The following is a 22,777-nucleotide window of genomic DNA, read 5'->3' as shown; positions in this document are numbered from 1 at the left end:
AAGAGATAAAGGCACAAGGAGAAACTACAAGACATTCACCAGTTACAGAAAGCGTTCTGGAGCACACGCACCCGAGAAATTAGTAGCATGTGGCATTTCAGTAATAACAGTGCCTGCAGAAGGTGCTTGAAAGACAGGAAGAAGATAGTCTGCTCATGCATTGCAGGTGATTGCCGGCAACCACTCATGCACATGCCATGGATTCATTCAGACAAGATAGTCAGGACTAGTTACGGTCACATTTGTCCAGAATAAAAAGACATAACTTAGATTCTACCTGACATTAGCAAATACTGAGCCCATGGCATGTCCATTAACACTAATAATTAAGATAAACAGTGTTTCATTTACCAAGAGAGCATCTGTACAGTGAAGCTGCAGACTGCCTTCAGTAAAAAATTACTCAGACATAATTTACAGTTTAGTGATCAGAAGAGTTTAAGGGTACTTGGATGCACGTGCATTTTCACGTCAAGCAGAACACAGAAGAGAACGTCAGCTGTATAAATACAATAATGGTGTGATTTAAATAATCTATTTGGAAAGCAAAAATCATAGATCTGAGGACTCCCAACCAAAAAAAAGACACAACTCAAAATTGGAACGTGCATTGGTGGAACAAATTGCTTTTTAACTCCTATGGCAAACATGATTGAGCTATTTGCAGACAGCAGTTGTGACAAAATCAAATCACCTATTTTGATCATCCAGAGATTGAGTATCGCTGGCATCTACAAAGCCAGACTGAGCCACAGTCGGTGACCTCGTAATCTGTTTAATGGAATCTCACTTCAATGGGGCTGCCACAATTCAAACAAGCTACAAGAAAAGGAAGTCTCCTCTTTGCCAACTAAACTCCCACAGTGTGTCTAATGGTGAAGCAGACTCTGCTGTTCCTCAGGACACTTGCGGACAGCAGAGCTTACCTGAGAGCTGTGAAGGAAATACCTGCTTGAGTCCGAAAACAGGACAGGAAAGCAATATCCAAGTACAGCTTCCGATTTGAGATAATGCTCCAAAATGCATGGGAAAAGGCAGCTCCAGCACCCACGTACTTGGAAAAGGATTACTGCCATCCCTATGGTAGAAAACACTGACACCTTGATCATAATTCTAAAATATGGGGCTTGTGCATGAGTGAAGTTAGTTACACCAACATCAGTGTAACTGTTCTGTGTACCAATGTAAAACTGCCCGCAGTACGAGAGTTTATTAAAAGACTGAACTGAATTGAAAACTAGAGACAAAGCTAGATCACCAGGTCTTCTTAAATTCCCCAAAACCCCAAAAAGCATTACTGGAAAAAAAAAAGCAGTAGCTGTAAAGTCTCACAATCCGCTGTGCAAACAAGCTGCTCTGTTATTTGGTTTAGAAGGTAAGGTGGTCATCTGAAACAGAACGGCTTTTACAGTTCATACAAAAACTATCCCTGGACTCTCTGAACACCCAAAGTTTAAACTTGTGGGTCAACAGGTAAACAAAAGATGTAAGCAAAACCTTGGGGGTGGGAGGGGAGGTGCTAGGTAAAGAGAAGGAGAAGAGAAAGCAGTTCTATACAGACGGATTCCAGTTACTCGGGACCACCTGGCAAGCAGATAATGGGTTGAAATAACCAGAAGTCCATTTAGAGATAAGAAATCGTTCTGCAGCTCTTCACAGAAGGGATTATTATCCCCCAGGATTTACAATCATTACAAGATGGTCAGCTGAAACGTCTTAAAATACAGATTTGCTATGTTTGATAAATATTCAAAATACAGTCCATCCTCACTAGCCACTGCACATTCAGTGTAAAACAGGGGGTTGGAAAATTTACAAAAATCTTCCATCATTTCAGTCACAAATTAGCTAAAACAGTGCATTGTTTCATATTTTACATACTGGTTAGACTGCACCTCTAACAATTCACATTATAATGAAGACTTTGCAAACTTAAAGTTGACTAAAATATTACAAGAAGAGGCCTGCAAAGATTGCCCCCCTCCTTTCCTTTTCTTCCTAACACGTTTTTGAAAGAGACTAAAGAACAGTGCCCTACAGTAGCAACAATAGTGACCACTATTCCCATCATTCTTCAACGAGACTCTTGGGGAGGGAGCAGAGGAACGGCATTTACAAAAACACTACCTGTTCTTTGTGGCGGTTTCATCTTTCCATCTTTACAGCAAAAGAAGATAACCTCCCTCCTTGGGCAGCTAGATTCTGCTTCTACTGAGGAAAAAAAGAAGTCAGAAACAGCAGCTGTTTCAAAGGATAGCAGTTCCTTATTCCAAAGGTTTTATGCAGCTCTTTTCCTGACAAATCTTCTCTTCAAAAACAGGGGAAAAAGACTCAGAGTAACCATTCATATCGTATGTAGTTAAAAAAACAACTACTAAATTCCTCTTTTAATCAAAAGAGGAGACAGCACTGACAGACATGCACACCCAAAGAAGTTACCAAAAAAAAGATAAAGAGGAAAAAAGTTAAGCATGTGTTGTAGCTGCACTGCTCTGACAAAACACAGCAGTCCTTGAATCCTCTTTAATTGATCTTGAAATTAGTGAACCCGATCCTTAAAAAAGGAGAGGAGAAACAGATTCCATACTATACTGTATACCACACACCTGGAAGTATCTCGTATTACCAGTCTCCACCTTTCCTTCCTAAGGTTAAGTAAATTACCATTGACTATATGTGGGTGGTGTTTTTTTTAATACACACACAAACTTAATTAAAGTAAAAAATCTGTGGCAATGACATTCTGTGCAATGAAATGAAGTATTAAACTCTCAAAACTCAAGTTGAGACTTCAAAAAGTTAAGATTTGGAAACACGTTTATGCCGGCCAAAAATCCTCTGGGCTCTACCCAACAGCAACATCACAAAAAAGAAAGAAATCAATGTTCTTACAGGCTTCTAAATATCAAAACACATTTTCTCATCACACAGTTCTGGTCTCTTGTGATACGAGATAAAGTTCAACAGGAGTCTTCCATGAGACACCAGGACTGAAATGAGAAATAAATTTTTAAGCTATTTACAACAATTACTTGTATTTTTAGTAAAATAATACAGATGAAGTCACTGTATGATTAACACTAACACCACAGAAGAGTGACTGTTCAGTGTACCAGTACTTAACAGGTGAACGTTGAATAACTGGAACAACCTCAGCAACACTTTTCTTCCTTTATGGTTAAGATATTTTTATGGAGAAGGGGAAAGCTTTACCAAAAGTAACTACTAAACCAGCCTTTACGTACATTTTTGACTTTTAACTTTTAAAAATTAATTCTCTACAGATACACATACATCTACATATAAAACACCAATTCAATGTGAGACGCTGCCTGACAGACGAGTCAGAAAAATGCAAAAAGTTTAACGAAGCACAGACTTAACCAACCACACACTTCAAACACAGGGACTGCTAGCAAAACTAATAAAATTAATGCTTTGTTTGTTGACCATACACGAGTTACAATTACAGTTTTATTACTCTGTATTTTGTTCAAATACACCCCAGTGTACCTTGGCACAAATCTACACTTCAAAAATCAACAGAGTAATTAGAAAAGCTGTAGAAAATTAGTGCATTGAGTAGTATTTCCATAATTTCTCCTAAGAAATGATTAACATACATTATATACCATGAGCAGTGCTTTTGAGGGACACAAGTGTATAGTCATTTGGGTTTAAAATTTAAAAAAAAAAGTTGTAATTTCCAACTGGCTTCCTAGCAGCCAATATAATGTTATTTCACAATTCTCTCTAAAAGCAAGGAATGGTGGTAGAATCAAGAAATTTTACATGCTGCTATAGCACAAAAGTGACAAGTTTTTGTTTTTCAGACTGATTGAAAAAATTTCTTTTAAGTGGTTTCAAACTTGAATTTCGACACATGCATGCACCGATGAAGAAAGTTATCAGTTATGTTTAACATGCAACTACATAGACTTTACACAGAATTGAAGGGTTTAAAAGAAAGACAAGAAAGTCCGTCCATATGAAAAAGCTGTGTTCCTGCAAACAGGGAGGCTAAGTCTACACAATAATTTCTTTTCTGCTGATGCTCTAAGGTCCTTCAGGGAAATGAAACTTGGCCAACAGTGTGCGTGCCAAGGCTTCACGTTAGCAGTCTCGTGTGAGAAAACACATTGCTGGGACAGACAGAACCAGCTACACCACCCCAAGCCACTCTGACAGAACCAAGCCACAATCATATGTCACCTTTGAGATACGGAGGGATAGTTCTTACACCTGAACAGCACTCTGGCTTGTTCTGTGCTGCTAGAGTAGCTTATTCACTGGTTACTTCCCTGGTGCATCCTCACTGCTTACACCAGGGCTTTCCTGAACCATCCATATTATGACACTCACTTCCCCCATCACCTCCCCACCCAAAACAAGAGGCTTCGCTTCCAACTCTTCTATTTTCCCTCACTTTGTATTAGACATTGTATGGGCTTCCATTTCTCATTATTTTCAGTTTACTTACTTTCCATACAGAAAATGAAAGGGGTTTTTTTTGTTATGCTAGAAGGTAATAATCTATATCAAGTGGATATAAGTGGAAGACCGAATTGCAGAGAAGCCTGACGAGCCAAAGGACAGATGGTGTGGGTTCTGTGTATCCTGCCTTCCCTTCTGAATTTCAGTTCTCTCCCCAAATTAACGTGGACAGTCTGCTAGTATCCACAGCTTCCCCTTAAGCAGGGAATCCATCTGATGCAATCTCCAAAGTTACCACATTGCATTCCAATGGGGAAACATCATCAAAAGGTAGGACTCCACAAGCTCTGTCCTAAAGCTGCAAACGACTGAGGTCTGAAATCAATCAGTTCAAGCAAATAGATAAGCTTAATGCTTCTTGTCTCCCAGCTGAACAATTGAATTTGGGAGGGGGGAACAGCTGCTTTGAACTTGAAGATCTGAAACTGCAGTCTGGCTGGGAAAGAGAAAACTAGGGTATTTATCATTATTTGCTTTCCTTGTTCTTCCCCATACTGTAGGAAAGTTAACAGTTTTCAGAAACTCTTAATTATTTATTGCTCCCAACATACTAACAAATATTCTTTGGCAAATGAGACATACTTTTTAGTATGCTCTTCCGTTGATTTAGCTTGCCCCTCTTCCCAAAACTAAGGTGGACTTACCAACACTTTCTGCTGGTTAGAACATTAGCTGGAATGTTAATTAACTGCTCATTAAAGCTCCAGACCCCTTGCCAAATTTAACATAATAGCCAAAGTTTGTGCATGCTTGACATTGCTAAAAATAAGAATTTCTATTGCTATTAAAAATAACACAGGGCAATCTGAACTTTGGTAAGAACAGAGAACTCGGCTCACAGTTTGTTCTAAACAAATCTCAGGGAAATGGTACCAGTAATAAATTCGATCGTCTACAATGCACATGGCAAGGCAGATTCAACCTCAATCTATCACTTACTCGGACCTGTCAGCACAGGCCAGACACACGACTGAGAACTCAACCTTCCTCTCATCAGTTCCGAAGAGCTGTGGAGGCGACCTCAGCAGCAGGACAAAGCTGTCTGGGCTCTTAAAGCCCCTGTACACAGAAAAATGAAAGGCTAATACGTATGCACAAACTGCGGTGTTGGGATAGGGGTGTCAAGGGAAAACGTGACGGCAAGGGAGAAAGTGAATTACTAAGTCTTTTAACTGAACAAAAACCAGAACTCTCTTGGCATACTTCACTTGAAAAACCAGTTAGGAGCCTGAAGCAAAACCAGGGGATTCTTGAGGAAAGTATCACAGCTGCACATCATCAGTAATCTCACACAGAGTAGGGCAAAAGTATTACATGAGATCCATACAGATTCCTAGTTCTGATCTCTTGCTTTGTTTCTATGGTTATATACACACACAGTGTTTTGTGGACACATACATGGTCTTTACGCTTCACAGTGGGATTAAAAAAAAAGAATTTGAGAGTACTGCCTCAGGCCTTCTCGAGAGTATCTCGAGTTGCTCAAAAGCTATCCCTGCCAAGTAAAGAGGTGGTTTACTCAGGTCTGGAACAAGTCCTTCCTAGTTCTGGTTTTCAAGATGCTCCCTATAATCTGGTAGTGCAAACAATTAAGGTACAAAGAATGGAAAGTAGAGAAGGCTACATGACACATAATTTGGGTGATACTAGAGCAAACTTTTCCACACCATATTTTTGTCTGGACCTTCACCTATGAGAGCATGTTCACAGTAATATAACTTCTACGGCAGCTTCTCGTAGAGAGGATAAAGTTATTGGTGACACCATGCCTGGTCACTGGACGTTATGCTGGAAATACACTGTAAAAAACATATCAGCAAGTTTATGTCTAACTAAATCAATAAGTCTCAATTCCCTGCATATTCAAACACCACCACACACAAAATGTAGTTTTTTTTCAGAAGCTATGCATTAAATAACTTGCATTTTTCTACACCATGTGTATGAGGGCAAATTTTAAGTTGTTCTGGGGACCTCAGATACTGTACCAAAAAGCCATCAATTCTCCTCTTCAAAGCTCTACAACATCTGAGACAGAACAGCTACTGCTGTAGGGGCTCGTAGAAGCCTTAAAAGGGGTAGACGTGACCAAGTAACAGTGGTGACCTGTGCTCTGGCTTACAGGATCATCTTCCAATGAGACCAAATAACAAGGCATTTGTAGGTTATAGCCATAAGGTCCAGTAGCAGGATATGAATCCTCAGGCATTTACAGAGTAGCACAGAATAAAAATTCCAAGTGAGGTAAAATCAGAACCACCTAACTGAGCTAGAGTAACTAAATCAAACAGCATCTTAAGCCAGTGCCTAGATATATCAGCCATTAGCAAATGAGAGTTCACAGTTTCTCTCTCTTTTGAAAGATCTTAAGGACATAGACAGCATGAGAAGTTACAGGTCTTCAGAATCAAGTCAATCTAGTCATTAGCACATGTTCTTAAAGAAAACATAAAACTTCCACAGCACTTAACTATCGGCAAGAAGATAACTAACAGCAAGGGGTCACTGTTTAATTCCTTTTTTAATTCCCCTCACCCTACCTCAGAAGCCTGCCCTCCTTCCTTTTTAACCTGAACACAAAACAGAACTTCCCTAGAAGCAAAACCAGAAAAATCAGCCACGATCAGAAGTTCATCTACCTCTCTACTAGAGCTTCACAGGAATGTGTTTCACTATATAATAGTTTTCCTCCCTGAAGTCAGAACAGCCATAAAAAAGGGGGAGGGGAGGTTGATTACACTAGTTCCCCAGCATCTGGCTATGCAATAAGATTCTCGAAATAATTTTCTCTAGTGTAGCATATAGCCAACAAATCTGGCAAGAAGCAACTTCAAGCATGTGTTGCTGTGACAGCAATGAATTATCACCCCAGTCTGCAGCAAGATTAACACTTAGAACCTTGGCATGAAGAGCAGTCTGCTCAGATAGTGTGTCAGGAGTAGTGCTCCATGATCAGACTCGAAAGGGTGGGCTCACATTAAGAAATTAAAGAGCACAGAAATGCAGACATTTGCCTAAACTGTAAACAAACAGATAATTTCTAGGGAAAAAAGGTGGTGCACAGCCAAAGAAGTAGGAACACCAAGAGAAACTCAAGGTGAGGAAGAGGAGAGGAAACAGTCACTGAAAACAAGGTATTGCCTATGATGGAGGACACGCTCCAAAGAACAATTACAGAACAGAAACAAAAATTAGAAAACAGCCCACCAGATTTCTCCTGCTTAATAAAAAAATACTGAAGTATCCAGTCAAACCAACCTGACATGAAATACACTGCTTTGAAGGCTACGGGCAAATTGTAAGGAAAAGAAAAAAGTCCAACTTAGGACATTACGAAGAGTTACAGTTTGTCAAATCTTTTGTGTTTTCCAACACTATATGCCACTACCTGTCAGCTAAGTGCAGATTCAAAAACAGCTTTGGTATCCTTGGAAGGTCAGAAATGACATTACATAAAAACCAACGCTACTAAGGAGTCCTGTTTGGCAGATTCACGGTCATCCACTCCACGTTTCCAGCTAACTGATCACAAAGAGAAGAAATCTGAACACAAAGTTCCTTACCACAAGTTTCTTAAAAACTGCAGAGGGAAGTGAAGAAAGCCATGAAGCCGAAGAAAACATCGCGGAATCTCCTTCGTGCTTGAACACTCACCATATTTAGACCATCTTGTGTTTAGCAGAGCTGATGGGACTGTAAAGCATGACTTCTGCTCTTTGGTCTGGTTTGTTAGAAATTTTTCTATAAAGGTAGTCAGGAGATTCCAACAATCACCAGGTTCACCTCTAATGCAACTTTACTTTGCTTCATGAACCAGAAGAAACGTGTAATATTAGTACTGATAGAATTGATCTCACAGATTACGTGTTCTACTTACAAGATCTTAACTTGAAGGAAATACTTTAACGAGTTAAGCGGTGTGACTTGAAGAATATGAATAGGTGAGGTTAAGGGATTCAGCACTGAGGAAAACCAGGACAAAAGGATTTAATCTCTTTAAAAAAAAAAAAGAAATCAAATTCACCACTAGTAGTAGCTGCATACAAAACTATGCTTAAAGTGACAGAAAAAGTCTAATGGGCATCACAGTCAGCATGGTTTTACATAGAACAGAGCTTTCTGCATGACAAAAGGAGAATTTTATCATTTCCTTGACAAGCTTTATTTCAAACACATACCTGTAAGTAAATGTAACATACCTCCAAACTCTCAAACATGGCAGCATGAGAGAAAATTAAAACAATATAGGTGTTGAGAATTTTGTAAGGAAGTGATTACAATTAATCTACTATCCTGCTAGTATATTAGCTTCAATTCCCTGAGATCAGAAGCTTCTCTGTAAGAAGGTACCAAAACTGTTGCCTAGCAAAGAGGAGTGAAAACTGAGTTGAAGCAGATCCTGTAACCGAAATCTGTTTGGAAAAGTTTACGTTAGAAAGAAGTTAGGGAAGCGCATCTAAAGCTTTCCTATACTAGCTTGTAACAATGAAATGAATGCTAGACTGGGCGAAGAGCAGCCTTCATCCCAGGGGCATACTTTAGTGTGAGGTGTCCACAGACTGGACTCCAGTCTTCTGGGGCAGAGCACTAGCACTTAAGCTCCACTGGGCTGCTCTGAAACACCACTTAATTCGTATTATTCATACGGATCACACTTGCTGCTACCATCAACAACTATCACTCAAGGGAAAAAAGAAAAAAAAATCAATTCGAACAAAAGCACACTTCCCCCAACTCCTGTGAAGCTACAAGGGGGGTAAAGCAGAAAGTTCTGTTCTTAATTCCCACAGCGCAGCTTGTAAACTATTTCTCACCATACCTTTCATCCCAGCACTTCATTGCTTCAAGCCAGCGTATCTTTCATGATCGACACAGCCCTAAATCACTGGTCTTTTCTAACACAGACAAAACGCTGACTCCCGAATCTACAAAATGGCCAACTGGATCACAAACATACCAGCATTCTGTCCTCCAGAGCACAGACACTACCTGGCGGGGGGAAACGAGAGCACCACTTTCTGTGGTCCATTCTCCTTTAGTTCACTCGTCCAGTGCAGACAATCACCAGCACAAGGAAGCCACAGGGAACATCCTTTCTCACCTACATATTCCCAATAGTATCCACACAGTTCTGAAGGGTGTGACGGGATTTTTTTTTTGTCTCAAAGAGAAAGTTGTTGAGAAGAAGGGCCTTTTTACATACTATCACGTAGAGTTTATTAGCTTATTTAAATCTGATATTTGAAATAACTCACCAAAACAGGCTTACACACCTCAGTTGTTTGGGTTTTTTTTTCCCAGCTACCATTCAGCATATTGGGTTATGCCAACTATCTGTGCAGCAAATGCCACCAGAGCAAAATCCAGGCTTGACAGCTATTTTGGGCTGCTGGATTACAAGTGTGAGCTGCACTAATGGGGCAGTGAGAACAAAGTCTTCCATGGCAAGAGAGTGACGAAACACCAGGTAAACTGGTGTATCTCAGCTCCTCTAGAAAGCACCTGTTGTTTGAGCGGCCATCAGGTAATATGATTCTTCACTTACTGTTCTCATCTCCACAAGATGGAAATTTTCAAACGCATGTTTTTTGCAGGGTACATCTCCTGCAAACGAGGCTATTCTGCTGCTGAAGACTACTCTGACTAACCTTGTTCTTGAAAACAAAGAAGGCCTCAGGGCTAAGGTGGTCCAGCATGCCTACCTGAATACACCTCAGTAACACTAACAACAGATTTCACTGGCATTCTAAGGAATAAATTCCTTTCAGTAAAAACTATCAAGTCAGCTCACCATATGAAGGAATTAAAGCTTCTGATATCTTTCATTTTGGGCATGTTTAAAGTTGTCATTCTTCAGCAGGAAAATTAAAGGTTTTTAAAAAGAAAAACCATCAGCACTAACAAGCTTTTTCTTGTCTGGATATCTTATATATAACAGTATTTTTCAGTAGTTCAGGATAACACTATAGGAAGCACCACACTTGCTCAATATTGAGATAGGGTTTTTTGATTTGATTATCTGTACAAGCTACGGAATGTAACATTTCACAGACACAGTATGGAAGCATAAAACGAGGAAAGAGGAGGTGCTAACACACTCAACGCGTTTCAAAAGCTGAATCCTGTATTATGCATCTCCTGAAAAAAAAAAAAGACCCACAGACCCCCTAGTCCAGTCCCCTCCAAGGCTGCACCAGTACAAGAGTAACTGAATACCAGCACAACCACCTGCCTGCAGATGCAGTGATGGGGCTGCAGAGTTGGCATCTCTCCCCAGCCCTAGGAAGCATGGTAGGGTTTTACCGGAGTGCTGCTATTTTCCTCCTGCCTCCATCTGGCACACCAGTCCTGCAGGGCTCCAGCCAGCTGGCACAGCTCACAACAGCCTTGGGGCTGCTCTAGACTACACAAGGGAGCAGGCCAGAGGAAAACCAGTACCATAAAGAGCTAATTTACAATCCCATTATCCCATCATCCTCAACTATATGCAGCATGAGCACGATCTAGGCACACGCCCTGTGACCAGATGCTTTAAACCAACCAAAAAAAGAGAGTTAAAACATCTTAACAGAGTTTGATTATAAAAGATAGAAATCTTAACTTAGAGACAGGCCTGTTTAAAGAGGGAAACAAGCGGCTCATAACTTGATTACTTAGAAAAACACTATTCATTTCATTAAATTAAATGTAATGTGAAAAGTGGATTTTCTGTAATAGCTGATCACAGATTACAGGCATTCTACACTCCCTGGTTCATTTATTTTTCACAAGGAAACTGGAGTAGAAGCAAATTATTTGCATATAGGAATAAGTTCTAATGACTGCAAACATAAGTTTCATGTATCAGGCTCGACACACACCAGTACACCTGTGAACGCATGCCATGCTTAAAACAGCAGGTACAACCACACAACTGCAGCAGTAACAGAGGTCTACTTTCACTGAACCTTCCAAATGAAGTCAGTATTAGCCACACTTCACAGAAAAAAACACTAGTACCTGGAGAATGTTCAAACACAGTCAATCTGTCAGTGGCAAGGTCTGGAGGAAGGCAGCAGTTGTTACTCAAACTGCCTTATGCCTCCAAGCAACACCACTGAGGTCCTCTGCCATCATCAGGGCACTCCTCCCCTCAAGCTACCAACGCTACAGCTGTTTGGCTCTATGTTATGTGTCAATGTAGGGTTGAACAATTCAGGCGAGATGTTATTAAGAGGAGGAAAAAAAGTCTTCTTCATCCTTATCTGTTCTTCCTGGTTCACGGCACAATTGCACCAACACGATGCAGCAACGGTACAACAGCGAGAACATGCGGCCATGAGGTGGTAACTCCTCGGACCGTTGAGGAAAGTCACACACACACACTCAGAGCCAAAGAGTTGGATTTCACGTTCCCCCACTCACTAGTCTTGGGTGATAATGCACAGAAAGATCCAAATTTCACATCTCTTGCTCTCTTCCAGTAAATCAAATATTGCCCTGTCCTGTATCTGAATGGCAGTTTTGTCTTCAAACCATTTGCCAATTCCATCACATACCTGTGTCTCCCTAGTACCCACATACACAGCCAGTTTTAAATTTTAACTCAAGCTTCTAAAATTTGTTAGATTTGCCAATATGCCTTTTCCTCCTTAAAGTAATTTTCTTGGATTCTTTTTTTCTACTGCTTAAAACGACTTGTCTGCAAAACAGCTTCAACCTACAGGTACAACATGCTTAAGAATGAAACTGCTTGCTCTATAAAGAATTGTTATAATAATGATTCAGGTTACCACTAAACTGGAGCTCTGTTTTTCTACAGTCAAACTTTTGCAGTAGGCAGCCTAAACCAGACAAAAAACCTGCACCTCGTACTGCTGGAAATCTTTCAATAAGGGCCTGAAAACTTGCATTCCGATTACGAGATGTCCCTGTGACCTCAGGCATAGCAGGATCTCTCCCTTCGAGTTTCCTTTTCATAAAATACTTAACTGCATGGATGAACGAAAGATTTACTTAGCGCCGTAAAGCAACTCCAACGCTCCATGTCTATTTTTCTTTTTTAAACCTGGCACTCTCTCACAGATACACAGTGATATACTTCATGTAAGTATCAACCATGGTACCATTCCACTGCACTTTGTGACCGAGATCCCTTCCATCAGCAAACAAGTGGCTGGCAGTAACTATTCCGCACGTGCAAGTCCAAATCAATTCTGGTAATCCAATCAATGCAGAATAATTATAAAGAGATGCAGAAAAAGAAACTGAATTTATTGGGTCAACACTAGAACTTAAATATCAAGAAAAGTTCTCAGAAGCAGAATTACTACTATGTGACAAGTAGAGACATCACCAAGGGCAGTGATATAAAATTATGCTGGACAAAGCGTCAGACCAATTTCATTAGGGAAGAGCCATATAATGAGAGAAGAGAGCCGTGTTCCTCTTTACGCACGTAACCGCAACAACTCTTGAAACTATTTTCACTGCCTTCCTCATTCCCTTCTCCGTATCACTCTTAGGATCATCCCACAACAAGAAACATAAAACGTAGTCACAAATGACCAAAGAATTGAGTGTTCACCACTCAGATAAACACATCCAATAATTACCTTTCAGGGGAGGATGCCTGCTATGAGAGCGTGACAAAAGTCAGCAACGTACAGAAAACAAGATTATATGGGAATTTCACCCCAGTTACTAGCTACCAAGCAGGACAGTGGTCCAGTTTAAGAAGAAAACTGGGCTGTAACATGAAGATAACGAAGCACAGCAAAGAAAAACATAAAACCTAGAGACAAATTTTTCATTTGTCACTGGAGAGCACCGGGTCACAAAAGCTCACCTAACATAAATGAGGTACTGAAATCAGTCAGCTATCTCAGCTGTCTTCACTTATGAAGTCATCATACATGTGCTGTGCAATAAATCTTATCTTTATTTACCAAGTATATTCTAAAGAAGGTCCCTTAAAGTCTGACTTGCATGCAAGAACAAGCCTGAACACACAGGACAGAAGCCCAAATCATAATTAGACAAACTTTGTGAAATAATATTAGGTGGTTTGAAGACACAAGGAGGGGAAGATTAGTTAGAAGATTTTTTAAAAAAGAAAACCAAAAACAGAACAGGGGTGGAGGGCGCACAAAACCAAAAGCCTGTTCAGAACAGAAGCAAAACATACCTATAAAAGCCCTGGCAGTCAGTTCAGTAAAACGAATCCAAAATCAAATCCTGTTTTAAAAAAGGCCAGTTGAATGCACGAAGTTCTGAGTGACAGGCGAGGAGGCAATCCCCACAAACGGAGCTCAGTGTCACATCAGGGTTTGATAACCCATCACTCCATCACTTCACTATGTTCAAAGGTCTTTCATGTGTTTGGTCAAAAATACAGTGATTACTAATTTTGTAATTATTACTTTTTTCATTTATACATACTACTTTTTAAATTGTGGATTAACATATAGAGGTATATATATGGATGAAAACAACTTGATTTAATATACTAGGGCAAGAGTTGCAACACAGAACGAATAAATATTCTAATAATCTCTTAACCGAAATGTAGATTAATCAGCTCTACAGTTTAATTCTACATAAATACAACTCGTTGAATTCATGAACAGTTACATTTTTACATTTTACAGGGACGTTCAGAAGAGCTCATCTGCGTGTGCAAATTGTCACATTACAAAAACAGTGTGGTGTAAGAATTAGACCATGTAAGCACAATTAAACTGAGGCTCTCTCTTCAGAGTTACTGCTAAGGCACTGTCACATTCAGTGAGCTGCTTCTCACTGCTGCTTTTAGTATGAGGATATTTAATATATTTGACACGGTTTATGTCAGAATTTGTTACTGGACATCAGAACTTCCACTGGCCCCAAAATTTATTCTAAAAAGACACTACATTTTTGAAGTGTGTTGAAAACAACTTTTGTCGCCACGTCTACTTTTTTCTTGAGTTTCACCTTGCCTAACACCCAATTTTTTAATTCAATGACAAATTTAGTACACTGTACACTTTCATGGAAATATTTCCCAGGGATATGCTGACATCACCAGTGACACTATGCAAAAGGTAGACAAGAAGAGCCATGCTAATTTCAAGCTCCATTAAACACAGGAAGGGAAGAAGGGGGGAAAAAAGTTATCATTACCAACTTGGAAAAGCAGCAGAGACAGACATAAAAAGAACTTAAGAATTCTGAATTTTAAAACTTTGAGTAACATTCTACCTAAGTACAGCACTGAAAAAAAGTCAAGTATTTGCTGTATTTCACACACAAAAGAATGTGACAAGACAGACCTTACTGCTAATCAGTTACCAACTGATAAAGTGAATCTCAGGTTACTTTGAGTCAACTGGTGTCTGGTAACAGTTCACTTTACTGATCGTCAAACAGGTCTTGAAACAGATAAAATGATTCTTTTTCTTAAATGAGAGATAGCAACATGGTGGAAGGTGCCTTAGCACTACAGTAACCCCAGATCATTCTGGAGCTGCTACGCAAGTTGCATGTGTTTTGAACCAAACATCACAGGTTAATTTTGCAATGAGTAACCCTTTACAACATTGATTATATTACTACCCAGTGCAGTGAAGTTCTTATCTTGAATTAAGCAGAGTGTACATAAAGAACTGCCACATCAATATGTGCAAGAATACAACTACCAAGACAGAGCCTTCATCCCGTCGGAACAGATCTAACTGCTTCTGCTAAGAAAAGGTTCCCAATTTAGGCCTCTGCGATAACATATGGCTCTCCCTACACTTCGGCACTGCTTGCTGACAACACAGCCCAGGATAACATCATCAACTGTAATGTCATCATAGCATTTCACTCACTCAGCTCTACTGCCCACAGGTTAACAAGAGACTGGAGACAGCTGCTCTAGACAGTTCTTTCTGTCCAAGTCCAGAAAGGCTCTAACAACAATGGCTCTTTGCATGGTTGGGGGGAAAAAAAAAAATTACTATTTTAAAAACATAGTTCTAGTAAATCCAGCAAAATGCATACAGGTCACCTTCAGATTGTCCTTCTTGTGATACCACTATAATGGACATATAACCAAGAGTACATATCTGTCCCCTCGCCTTAGATGCTGCCACGTGCTACGGACACATTATAAATACCTGGAGAACCACGGGAATACAAGAATTAAATCCCAACCTTTTCAAGTAGCTATGAGCCAAATGAAATGGAAAGGTATGGCCGATAAGAAATCCCTGCATCTACCAGGAAAAAATACATCAAGAAACCATAGTTCCAAGTCAACTGCACATAAACAGGAAAAACTACAGGTGCTAGCTCTAATGTGAGAAACCAAAGCTCTTCAACCAAGTCAATCTCTCTCTGGGTTAAAACAAATCAGCCACCACTGCGTATCACACTACCAGTTGTAACAGTATTTGTTACGAAGGAGGATCCCCAGAGTATGTCCCAAAGGAAAACATACTTTTTTTTGCTGGGACTCAAGTAGCACTAAGTCAGGAGAAGGGGAGCCAGCAGTTTCCAAGCAGGCAACTTCCACCACCAGCCAGCTGTATTTACCCGTTGATTATCAAGACAGAAAATCCTCAAATGAAAGGAGGGCAGAAGGTTCAAAACAGATTAAGGCCTGAAACAAAAATGAGGATATCAGCTAATCTTTGTTTGGGGTTTAAAGTTTTGATGGCTTAAAATAAAGCTCAACAGATAGTCCAACAAATCAAGCAAAGCCATTCCACTCTGCTCATCTTCACACTACTGGCTGTCATTCTAGTCTGAAAGCTTTCAACGTTTTCACATCAAGCCAATAAGATCACTGACTACAGACAAAATTAAAGAGATGCTACAACTGCTCCCGACAAACCGCCTGGCTATTAGCAAACCTTGACTGCTGGTAAGACTACAGGAAAAAAGAAGCCTTCTTGTCCAGCATATCCCTATTTTTTAACTTGGCCATCTTGTGCGGATCCACATTCTTTCTCTGCAACAGAGAAAAAACAAAAGTATAGGGAAAATTGCATTTATTGTCCCTCATTTGTCTCTCTATTCATATTAAAAAAAAAAAAAACAACAGAGAACTAAATGGTTCCAATACTACTGTTCACGAGTCAGCTTCAGTGACAGATCTGTGTAACCTTTAAATCAGACTGTAAGCGCTGACCTGAGACAGCGGTATGAGCAAGTGCTCAGGTAAGTCCTGATGGTTCAGATCCCACAGCTCAAGAATTGCTGTCACCACCATAGAGTTCATGGCACAAGACTAATTCCTAACCTTTGGCCAAAACCAACCACTTCTTTAAAAAAACGCAGCAGAGGATTCAAAATAGGGATTAACACCACTAGGAAGAGGAAGGCCTTGTATTACATTCTTCTTTGGTGCCAAAGACAGAAGCTCAGTGAAGCATTTTCAATCTGGCTTGTCCCACGTATGCAAGGCTCCGCTGCGTATGGAGCTAAAATCTCATGTCTGGATATCTCACACCAAAGATTGTGTCTTAACACCAAGAGGAAAGAGAATATTACCTTCAGCAGGTCTAAGGACCTTTCTACTCCTTAGAGGTTAAGAACTAAGGAAGATTGTTTAGTTACGAAACTGGAGACCTCCTGAACAATGAAACTTGCAGTTGATGTTGGCACTTCTCTTGGGCTTTCAGGGAGAAGGTAGTCCCCACAACACATGGCAAAGAACGTCCTTCCTGAGTGAATCAGTTCACACAGGCAGCCAAAGCAGAGTATGCAGCTGAAAAAGAGACATACTTCTTGAATCCTGGACTCCTCTTTCAAATTCTCCACAGCATTTGTAATCCACAAGTTTGATGCATATGCTAAAAACATTAAAGAAAAACAAGCTAAGGTTTCCATATTAATTTAAGCAATCAAAACACCAAGCCTGAGAAGGTGACAAAGTCTGGTAAGGTTTCTTGCCCATTTGGCATGGTACAAAGCAAACCACCTAAGAAACACTCCCCTGTTCCTGGACAGGTCTATTGGGAAAGACTGCAAGGAAGAACGCAAATGAACAAGTATGCCTCAACAGGCATTCCAGGAGAAGTTCCACCGTTAGCTTACCCTGTGACTGCAAGGTCATTTTAGCAAGAACTTAACACGTTGATTGAGACTCTGAACCACAACACTTGCTACTGAAAACATGACATGGCATTTATTTGCTAAGATACTATTAAGCTTTTTCTACTTTGAAAGTTAGGAAATGAACCAAAGTCATTTCAGTTTTAAGTATCTATGAATCAATTATCTGTCAAACATTAGAAGGACTGAAGTTGCAAGCACATAAGGAGGATACCTGTGGAAAGGTCATCACCTATCAAAGAAAATGTTTCTTCATATCTGAAAGCATCGATCAACCTGGAGGGTCCACGTAAAGAAAGAATAACAGGAAAAAAAGAAAAAAAAAAACACAAGAGAAGCTCTCAAACATGAAGAAATATGCTAGAACGCACCCGCTGTCAATGAGAGCGTACAACCCCTGACAGGCAATTATTCTTTGATCTGTTGGCAGAAGCACAGAACAAACATTCTGAAATTCCAGATAGGACCTTGTGCATATGACGACTGTGGTCATGATGAGCAGTTTACTTTTATCATGGAGAACAGTTTCAGAGCAGTGATAATAAGAACCATTCAGAACAAGAAAGACTGTTTTCCTCTAAGGCATATAGTGCAGTAAGACAATTTAATTGTAAATTCAGCTGCCCTTCAAGCACTGAAATCATTACTCACCAACTCCTAGACACAAAGATGCATCTACATGTCTAATTGTCCACTGATGGCTACCAAAAACTACATTCGGCACTGCAAAACAGATTTTTCTCATCTGTAATTCTAAAGGAGTAAAGCAAAGCGTTTCAAGTGTGACCCTACAGAAAAATGGAAAAACCTGACACAAAGGGCTGGCAGTAAGTATTTTTGGCATCCTCTGTCTGTTCCGTAATTCCTGAACAGGAGGTAGTGGTGTCGAATTTAAGGACCTCTTATACGGTGTTACTTAAGCGTGAGGTAATTTCCACATCGAAATATTCAAGGTAAAGTCCACAACCACCAGAAGCAGGAGCTTTGCCATCAGCTTATTAAAAAGATGCTAACTATCGCAAATTAAAAATCAAGAGTTACTGGTCAAAGTCCTAAAGTCAAGACAGTCAACCTTAATTTTGTGACACTTTACATACAACTTAAACCCCGAACTCTAGTTCCAACTTTTAATCGCAACTATTCTAATTTCAAGAGTCATTCAGATTTCTTCCTCTACCCCCTTTCCTGTCCCACCCTTCAAACACTGCGACAGTCAGGTCAGGTCTTCGCTCGGGCTTCACCACCAGCAGCACATTTACACCACGGTAAAGCCTTTCCACGTACTTTGACTGCTGCACTTCCTCACTTCAGCCAAGATGCAGCGAGGTGAAGCAAGCCACGGCCTCGCTCCTTCATGTAGGTACGATGCACCATGACAACAGCTCGAATCCTGGTGCAGACAACACTTCAGAAGCGAACATACTCTCAAAACCTTCACCAGAATTCCGGTATCTACAAGGATATATACACAACAACCTCTCGCTTCTGACTTGGAATTCAAATACACATTAAGGAGACAGCTTTCCAGCTATAAACTGTGCTTTACGGCTATTCTGTTCAAAACTCTGGGTGTGAAGCATACTGAAAGGAGAGCTGACGCTTGTAAAAGCTTATTCACAGAAAAGGTACGTATTAAAACCAAAGAGCAAACAGCAAGCAGTGTTAAAATGGTCTTCCACAGCATAATGCAGTAGGCAGGCGAGTAAAGCGGGAGGAACGGACAATTTCTGCCCCCTGCAGTTACCATCACCATCCAGATTTGTACAACAGCCTTAAGACTGTATGTCACCATTCCAGAAACCTAACGATTTACATCTGGCCATCCCCAGCCAGCCAGGACATTTTTCACAGGTTCGTCTGACTAACAGTTAAATCGGCCGATGGTTCCCATTAACCATCAGCTATGTGTGTCGAAATGTTTTCTGTGATAAAGGAATGATGTGATTGTCCTTGAGTTTGCAACAGAAAAGAGTGTCACCTTCTACAAACCTTTAGTTTGACCTCATGGTTTTGATAAGGATTAAGAGGAATCATCCTCACCAATGAGTAAGTACTCTTAAGCAGCCGGAGCTGCGCTCCTAAAATATATACATACACATACATAATATATGTATATATAAAATATTAAAGGACAAAGGACTGTTTTCTAGTTATTACACTATAAATATGTCTCCAAACAGAAAATACCATTTATCAAATTTCACATGTAAAACTGCAAGGCATACCTGCAGACAATTTCAGTAAGGAAAAATTCCATGGAAGAAGATCTCATGTCCATAAGCAGGAGACATAAGTACCATAACTGTTATTTATATACTTTCTTCAATCTTTATGAATATAGACTGGGAATTGAATCCCAAATTCAGCTAGCCAAAAACGTTTCCCTATATGTGATCATTTCAGGCTGCTGAATTCAGGAGTCCCACTATATTCAGACTGGTAACCTGCTTAAAAAAAAAGAGGAGAAAAAAAAAATCCACCATTTTTAGCATGCATTTGGAAAACTCATGTTTTCCATGAGATGATAGATAATTTTGAAACAATCCTGTTCTGCTTTATGAGCCTGGCTGTGCAAGGAGGAAGGGAGAACGGATTGACTACAACAGAATATTATTTATTTCCAGCTGTTTTTCAAGCAATGATGAACACATCACTACCGTTACATTTCTGAAGAAAAAATCCAAACTGATGCAGCACACAAATGTTACGCAGGTTACAAAGGATGCTCCACACTAGGGAGAGAAGCTGAACTGTTAATTTTGCTAATGAAACTTTATTTACATTCTTCTACGTAGCACTTGATTTATATTTGTCAGAGACATCTTCCTACCTCACTTGTCATTGCTTTCTCCCACAGCACATGTATAATTTTTTCCTCCGTTTAAGCTACAAGTACCATGTATTAAACACAAATTTCTATTTTGATACACTGAAGGCTACATAAGACCTGATTTTGCCTAATATACTTCATAATATTGACTTGTAGGGGATTATAAGCACTGAAAACAAGTTTGATCATATTTTGCAGGGCTACCAAGTAACTAAATACATTTAAAATATGGTTCTTCTGTGATTCCATTTTTTCCTCTTCAAGTAAAAACCTGGAAAATTGGCTTGTCCTGAAAACATAAACTCAAGACAGAAAAACGGTTAGCCACCTCATCCCAAAGGACATCTTTCATACTCTAGTTCTATTGTAAATAATAAGCTGAGCAGCTTAATGCAAAGCAACTGGGATCGGAAAGTTTTCAATGGTTTGCTTCACCATAAGCACAATTTGTGCCATCCCCAAAGCCAAGTTTTGCTACGTGTACCTGTCGTGCTCCCCTCCTCAGCCACGAACACGACTGACAGAAATTTGCCAAGTCACTTTGAAGCAAAAACTAGTTGATTCTAGAGAAAACAGCAATTAGCTGCATAGTTATGAGAGAAGTCCTCCCAAAACACCCATGTGGATAGGGATGGAATTTTAGAAGATCCGTGGGAAAAAGTGCACCTCCTCTCGCATTTTGCCTCATTATCACGGATTTTTTCCCCGTGCCCCGAGCACCAACACACCCCGAGCACAAACTCCCCTCTCCACTTCCCAGTACTTCAGACCGAGGCAGTTTCTTTCCCCTCCTTCCCACTACAGCAGGAATCCCTTTTTCCAAGTGGATTATGAGAACGAACAGATTTCCTTCTTTTTAAACAAAAAAAAAAAAAAGGAAAAAATAAATAAACGAACCAGTTGTGTCCTCCTCACCCCCGGGACCCTCAGACACGCTCCCACCCATCGCGCCTCCCCGCTCTCCCCGCGCCGCCGAGCTCCGGGGAGGCCCCGCCGCAGCCCCCCGGGCTCGGGCGCGCCCCCGCGGGGCTCCCCGCCGCGCCCCGGCGGCACAAAGCTCCGCCGCAGGCCGGACGTGCCCGTTGCCCCGGGCCTCCCCTCCCCCTCCCCCGCCGCCGCCGTGTTCCGGGAAACCCTCGCTGCCTCCCGCACCTCCGGGAGGAGGAGGAGGCGGCGGCGGCGGCGCTGCGGAACAGCCCCGCTGCGGAAAGCCGTCCCCGCCGCCGGGGCAGGTGGCAGGGAAGGAGGCCGCGCCGGGGCTGGCTTCCTCCTCTATCCCGGTGACCGGCCCCGCTGTACCACCACCCCTCGCCCCCCTCCCAGCCCCGGAGGCACCGACCGCTTCTTCCTCCTCCTCCTCCTCCCTTCCTCCCTCCCCCTCACGACCGCGTGCCGGAGCCCGGGCCCCTTCCCTGCCGGCGGGGCGGGGACGGGGCTGGGGGAGGCTCGGGCCCACCTGCCCCGCGGGGAAGGAAGGAAGGAGGGAGGGAAGGAGGGCGGCGGACCCGTCCCCTCCCCGCGCCCGCGGGCAGGCCGAGGCGGCGGAGTGCGTGTGAGCGGCGCAGGGAGGGCGGGCGGGTGGGTCGGGGGAGGGAAGGGAGGGGAAGGGACGGGAGCGCGTGTGGGGAAGGGAAGGGACGGGACGGGAGGGGAAGGGAAGGGAAGGGGGGTGGATGCGAGCCGCCCCCGGTACCTTGCGCTTCCTGGTCTCGGCCGAGCCGCTCCACACGAAGCACTGGTAAATCGCCCGCAGGTTCTGCTTCCAGTTCTCCACCTTGAAGCCGGTCACATGGCAGCACCCGGCCGCCGGCGGACTCATGTCAGACCCCCCCACATCAATCCGCCCGCAGACGGGCCGGGCCGGCGGGCAGCGAGCCGGCCCCTTCCCCCGCTCCGCAGCAACCGCACGGGCGCGGACACGGACGCGGGCACGGGCCGGGGCGGCCGCGCGCCCGCCCGCGCGCCCCCCCCGCCGCCCCCCCGCCGCGCGCCCGCCCTCAGGGGCTCCGGCCCCTCACGCCGCCGCCGGCCGCGCGGCCTCCGCCGCCCCCGCGGGCTGCTGTGGGGGCGCGGGGAGCGGCTGGCACATAGAGCCGGGGCTCCGCGCCGCCACGGCCCCCCGGCTCCGAACAAAGCGCGGCGGCGGCGGCGGGCGGGCAGCGCGCACTCCCTCCCGCCCGCCCTCTCCCTCACACACAAAGATGGGGCTCTCTGAGGCGAGGAGAAGGAGGAGGAGGAGGCGGCGGCTGTAGCGGCCGCTGCCGCCCCCGGAGTGGCCGCCGCTCCCTTCTACCTCATAGAGGCCGCTGTGGAAGCGGCGGGCGGAGGGGAAGGGGAGGGGGGCGCTGGCGGCGGCGACCCTGGCCGCGGTATGAGCGAGCGTGTGTGGGG

At 42.5% G+C, this 22,777-nt stretch overlaps 1 protein-coding gene across 2 annotated transcripts in view; it reads right to left on the bottom strand.

Moving 5' to 3' along the window:
* Positions 1 to 22,205, bottom strand: part of USP22 (ubiquitin specific peptidase 22) — a 113,111-nt gene extending 90,906 nt beyond the window's left edge. For both annotated transcript variants that reach the window (XM_086622239.1, XM_086622240.1), the window contains exon 1: positions 22,080 to 22,205. In XM_086622239.1, coding sequence (XP_086478365.1) covers positions 22,080 to 22,205 — 126 coding nt within the window. The remainder of the gene's footprint in view (positions 1 to 22,079) is intronic.
* Between the last annotated feature and the right edge of the window lie 572 nt (positions 22,206 to 22,777).

The sequence above is a fragment of the Tauraco erythrolophus genome, chromosome 17 (assembly GCF_009769465.1).
Source record: "Tauraco erythrolophus isolate bTauEry1 chromosome 17, bTauEry1.pri, whole genome shotgun sequence".
Taxonomy (NCBI): domain Eukaryota; kingdom Metazoa; phylum Chordata; class Aves; order Musophagiformes; family Musophagidae; genus Tauraco; species Tauraco erythrolophus.
The sequence above is the reverse complement of the archived record's forward strand: the minus strand, read 5'-3'. Positions and strand labels throughout refer to the sequence as shown.